Genomic DNA, 5,516 nt, shown 5'->3' with positions numbered 1-5,516 from the left:
TAATTTATATATATACTATTTATTATTCAAGTGTTTCAGTGATCAGAGCTATTATAATAAAATCCATGGTAAACAAACTAACTAGAAAGTCATGCTATATATTTCATAACATTAACGTTACATAAGTTTCCAAGACATTTTTTCCTTTCATCACGAATAATACATTTGATTTTTTTTAAATGTCATTCTTTTCCTGTAGCCGTCCCTCCCTCTCTGTGTAGGTTGCTTATGAAACAAGGAAGAATGTATTTTTATATTGTGGTTACATTTTTGCCATGAGGTGTCCTAACATGATTATTGTAACATGAAAGGAGTATGGTAAACGCTGTCTGGAACAGAGGTTAGCTGTAAAAAAATCAAGGCTGAAACCTCCTTTTCATATAAAATTATAGAGTGGAAATTATATAAAAGCAAGAAGAAAATCCTATTTGATGGTGAGGATACAGCGCCTTTTTTGTGCTGTGGAGTGTGCCAGTTTTTTCAGACAGGAGGAATGTGGAATGTCAAGGGGTCAGGATCAATCCGGTGTGAGCTGATGGGGCAGGAAGGTTGGGAGGAATGCGAGGAATGTCCCTGCTTGTGTAGGACTCCATTCAGCTCATTGGCGAGTCTCAGCATCCAGCAGGATATAAAAGAGCTGCAGCTCGCTGATAGACTCACACAACAACTCTTCCAGAGCCTGAAAGAGGAACAAACTCAACAAACAGGGGCAAAGGAAAGAGGCTTTCAGACTTTCAGCGCAAAACTAACTTGAGAGAAAACTGCAAGAAACTACACAAGATCAACTTGAGATCTAGAGAACGCAAACGGCAAAAGATTTTCTTTTGATTTGCAAGAAAACTGAACAATGTCTTCCGGAAAAGTGACAGCTATACTTCTCTTGGCTGTGCTCTGCTGGGTGAGTTGAACTGTCAGTGGCTACTATAGAGATTGTATGGTTTTGTGATGTAGTATTATATGCTGGGGCTCTAGTTTTACACTTTAAATATGAACTTGTGGGTGATTCTGTTAGTAGCACTACATTTGCTGTGTTTGTCTTTAACAAGAAGAGCTGAAACAACCTTTGATTTTTATATTCTGATAGTTTGATAATGGTAGATGAATATAAAAACCAGCATGCTTACTTCTATGTCTCATCCTTACAGGTGTCTGCTGCCCAAGACTGCAGTGGGGAATGTCAGTGCCCACACAGAGTACCTGAATGTGCACCTGGAGTTAGCCTGGTCCAGGATGGATGTGGATGCTGTAAAGTGTGTGCCAAGCAATTGGGCGAACTCTGCACTGAGAAAGACGTGTGTGACCCACACAAAGGACTGTTCTGTGAATTTGGCTCCAGGATCAACAGGAAAATTGGAGTATGCACTGGTAAGTGTTCTTAGCAGAACCTCAAAATAGTATGGATAGTGAGAGCAATTGTAAAATGAATAACTCAACTCTTTATGTCTTATGTGAATATGCTGAAGTTAGCATTACATCTCTATACTATTTATTAGTAGCAAGCAATGTTAGTAGTATAATATATTTTATGGTTTATTACTTCTACACATGAATCCTAAATCATGTCCTGTCTTCATTTTAGCCAGGGAAGGTGCCCCCTGTGTGTTTGGAGGCATGGTCTACAGAAGTGGAGAGTCTTTCCAAAGCAGCTGCAAGTACCAATGCACATGCTTAGATGGAGGCGTTGGCTGTGTACCACTCTGCAGCATGGATGTCCGTCTTCCCAGCCCTGACTGCCCATACCCAAGAAGGGTGAAACTGCCTGGCAAGTGCTGTGAAGAATGGGTCTGTGATCAACCTATGGAGAGAACCATGGTCGGACCTGCTCTGCCTGGTGAGTTGTAATACATATACTACTTTTTTACAGTTAATGAAAATGTGTTAATTATTATTAGCAAATGATACAAAAACAGCCTTAAAAAAAATCATTGCAGTAGTTATTTCTGCTTTATTTTCTGCTTTACAGAAGCTGTAAACATAAGAGTCTGTTACTTTTACTAATGAGGTTGAGATAGATTATGTTTTAAGTCTTTTCCGCTATAGTGTTATCATCATGATATCTTATGTGTTCTTATTTTTCTTTACAGCTTTCAGAATGGAAGAGACATATGGTCCTGATCCATCTCTGATGCGTGCCAACTGCCTGGTACAAACCACTGAATGGAGTGCTTGCTCAAAGACCTGTGGCATGGGCATCTCTACACGAGTTACCAATGACAATGAGCACTGCAGACTGGAGAAACAGAACAGACTTTGTATGGTTAGACCTTGTGAGGCCGACCTTGAGGAAAACATCAAGGTGAATATCAGTATTTTAGACCACACCTTTTACAGCTGCACTACAACACTCTATTATAGTCTACCTTCATAGAAATGCAATCATTATATGTAAATGGTATGGTAAATAAACTGGGATACTAATTAAGGTAAAATACAAAGTATAGTAACCTAAAGAAAGTAGTCAGAACCCAAATCTCATCTATATAAATACAAAGACTGAAATCATGTTGTTATGCTAAAGTTTAGTTTCCATCAGAACACTTTTGCTGCCCTATTGTATAAGCCAAAATAAAAAAGACTACTTTTAAGATACTACATTTATCAAAATATAAACCTACAAACTCTATTAATCTCAATGCACTAGCCCCATCCATGCCCAAGTTGAAAATGCAAGCTTGAGGAAAACAGTATCTAACATTTGGTTCTTTTTCCTCCAATACAGAAAGGAAAGAAGTGCATCCGTACTCCTAAAATCTCTAAACCAGTCAAGTTCGAGTTTTCTGGCTGCACAAGTGTGAAAACCTACAGAGCCAAATTTTGTGGGGTCTGTACAGATGGTCGTTGCTGTACCCCTCATAGAACCGCCACCCTCCCAGTCGAGTTCAAGTGTCCTGATGGTGAGGTCATGAAGAAGAAGATGATGTTCATCAAGACATGTGCATGTCATTACAACTGCCCTGGAGACAATGACATCTTCGAATCCATGTACTACAGAAAAATGTACGGAGACATGGCATAGATCCAGAGAACCACGCCAAAAGACTGTTTCACTTGAAATGACTTTTGCATCTCATTGCTAAACATAATGTTATAGCACAAGAACGTATTTAAGTCTGTTTGAATGAAAGTCTTTCTTTTAAAGACTTGATCGTTGAATGACACCAGCCATTGGTTTGAAGAAAGGAAGACGAACCAGGCCTTCTTAGCTCTGCTGGGTGCAATGTAATGTTGCTGTACATCCACTGTCATAAGGCAGTATTCACTGAGTATAAGTGATGTTGTATTTTGCACCCAGTAATGCAACTGGAAAAAAAGCTCTTACTATTTTTATATACAGTATTCATGAAATGGCACCCATTCAGTGACAGCTGGAATTTATATTCCAGCCAAATTATGGTGCCAAAACAGTTGTCCTTGTAGGACAACTTATTTTTTTTTTTTCAGCAAACCCTAAGAAAAATAATGTAACATGGAATGGAAACTATGTTTGTTACAAGACTGGAAAGTTTACATCATGCTGTATCGCATGCTGTAATCTTGCTTTTTATAGTTATTGTACATAATGTATATATATTTTTGTACAGTTATCTAAATTAACTTAAATTTGTTTTATGATCCTGTTCTTCATTTTTATAATGCTTAAATATTTTGATATCCTGTTTTTTTATTATATTGTCGATCTCTGATAAGTACTTTTAATACTCGTCTGAACAGATGTTCAGAATACGAAATAGGTTATCATGTGAAAACTGTAAACAGTTACAAGTGAGGTTAATTATATTGGAGGTTTTCATACCAGTTAAGCTTTAATGTCCAATTGCTTTTCAAATTGAAACTGTTCATGATTTTCACTAAGATAATCTGTTTTTTTTTTTACTTTGATCATGACTGTACTTTTGTTTTCAACATTTTTATTTGTTGAGAAGTGTGACCAAAAGGTACATGTTTGCACTTTTCTAGATGAAAAATAAAATATTTTATTTTTTTATACAATCCATGTGTGTTTTTCTTCCCAATCCCTTCAAGACGTCTAGACTTTGTTGAAATGAGTTCAGAAAAAAACATAGAAGGGTTTCACATACAGCTCTTGGCAGGGAAAACAGGAAAACATTGTTTGTGGCACAGTGAACTGCAAAGTCTTTGATGTCTTCATGACTTGTAATAGAATCATTACACTTCGCAGGCACAGAGTGATTAGAGTATATCCAAAGACAAAACATGTTTTCTTTGTTTTTTTATAGTAGAGAATGGTTAAACCCTTCCCAAAATGTTTTTATTGTCTGTGTTTCATTCAGGAGGTTTCCCTTCATATCCAGTCCTTTAGACACAACAGGAAATGAAAGGGACAGTTGTCCTTTAGACAGTTGTCATTGGAACAGGTGTGCCCATTGGGTGATTCACTTTCTATTCCTGTTCTGGTGACAACTCTAAATTTGAGATTTTCCCTCACTTTGAGTTCCGGTGACAATGGTCACTAGGACAAATAGAGATGGCAAATCCCCCCAAGGTGGATAAAGATAGCAATAAAAACCTGAGAAAAGGAAATGATTAGGCAGGTGTCCATCTGTGTAGTTGGAGAAAATATCATATGACTCTTAAAACCTTTCCCATGATTTTTTTTAACATTTATTTGTAAGAGGAAATCAAGAAAGAAGGAATTGAAATAGAATATGGTTTGAAAAGAAATAAAAACACCTTTTATTAACTATCCAAAAAACTTTTGCACAAAGGGGATTTCAATAACACAGGATCCAACTTAGAAATTGACAAAACACTACATTAGGATACATTAAAATGAGCTTGCGGGTATACTGTATGTAGTAATATCAACACTGATCAAACATCGTGACTATGTAAACCAAAACTAATATTTAGGAAAAAAAAACCTTTTTTTGTACACAACTGCCCAATCACTTGTTATCTTTGACTTGAGTAAAGCTTTGTAAAGTATCAGTACTGGTACTTTACAGAATTTTTCTGTACCAACTTTAAACAGACTTTCCTGCAATTATCCACCATCTGCATAAACCTTAAAGCTACATAGCATTTCAGTGAAGTATATATACTGTGATCGAGGAGTGGAACTTTAAAGGGGCTTTTATTTCAAGTACAAGAAAAAGTCTATTTGTCCTCATTATTCATTTTAGTTAATGCAGTTACCATGTTTAATCCCTATTGATGTTATAGGTACACGCTCATTTTAAAGTATCCTTATCTAATGTTTTGTCAGCTTGTCCTGTGGTTTTGGGATTTTTTTGTGCAATAGGTTTTAGGAGGGTCAATGAAAGGTGTTTTTCTTTCTTTTCAAACTGTACTCAAATTTATAGTTGTTCTAAAGGCAGAACTTTTTTTTAACCTTAATGCATTGTATGCATCAAGGTAAAAATACCTCCTGCATGCAGCTTCCCCCCCCCCCCCCGTCCCTCTATTACTTACCTGAATCTGTGGATGAGAGCAGCAGCTCTCTTGGCTTTCTCCCTCCTAACAGACTCAGAGACAACAGCAAGAGCCATTGGCTC

The 5,516-nt window shown here is 36.9% G+C and overlaps 1 protein-coding gene across 1 annotated transcript; it reads left to right on the top strand.

Moving 5' to 3' along the window:
• Positions 1-653: 653 nt before the first annotated feature.
• On the top strand, positions 654-3,990 carry CCN2 (cellular communication network factor 2). The gene is made up of 5 exons (XM_089676176.1): positions 654-898; positions 1,146-1,365; positions 1,580-1,831; positions 2,085-2,296; positions 2,720-3,990. Exons 1-5 carry the CDS (start codon positions 848-850, stop codon positions 3,014-3,016), a joined length of 1,032 nt encoding a protein of 343 aa, XP_089532302.1. The 5' UTR covers positions 654-847; the 3' UTR covers positions 3,017-3,990.
• Positions 3,991-5,516: the final 1,526 nt, after the last annotated feature.

Source organism: Staurois parvus, unplaced genomic scaffold (assembly GCF_062004578.1).
Source record: "Staurois parvus isolate SC_StPar_1 unplaced genomic scaffold, SC_StPar_1.0 ptg000165l, whole genome shotgun sequence".
Lineage (NCBI taxonomy): Eukaryota > Metazoa > Chordata > Amphibia > Anura > Ranidae > Staurois > Staurois parvus.
The sequence above is the reverse complement of the archived record's forward strand: the minus strand, read 5'-3'. Positions and strand labels throughout refer to the sequence as shown.

Excerpts from the sequence above, each read along its gene's own strand:
- CCN2 (XM_089676176.1), top strand. The coding sequence starts at position 848 with ATGTCTTCCGGAAAAGTGACAGCTATACTTCTCTTGGCTGTGCTCTGC. Across the intron at positions 1,366-1,579 it reads GAAAATTGGAGTATGCACTG|CCAGGGAAGGTGCCCCCTGT; the intron begins GTAAGTGTTCTT and ends TCTTCATTTTAG. Across the intron at positions 2,297-2,719 it reads ACCTTGAGGAAAACATCAAG|AAAGGAAAGAAGTGCATCCG; the intron begins GTGAATATCAGT and ends CCTCCAATACAG.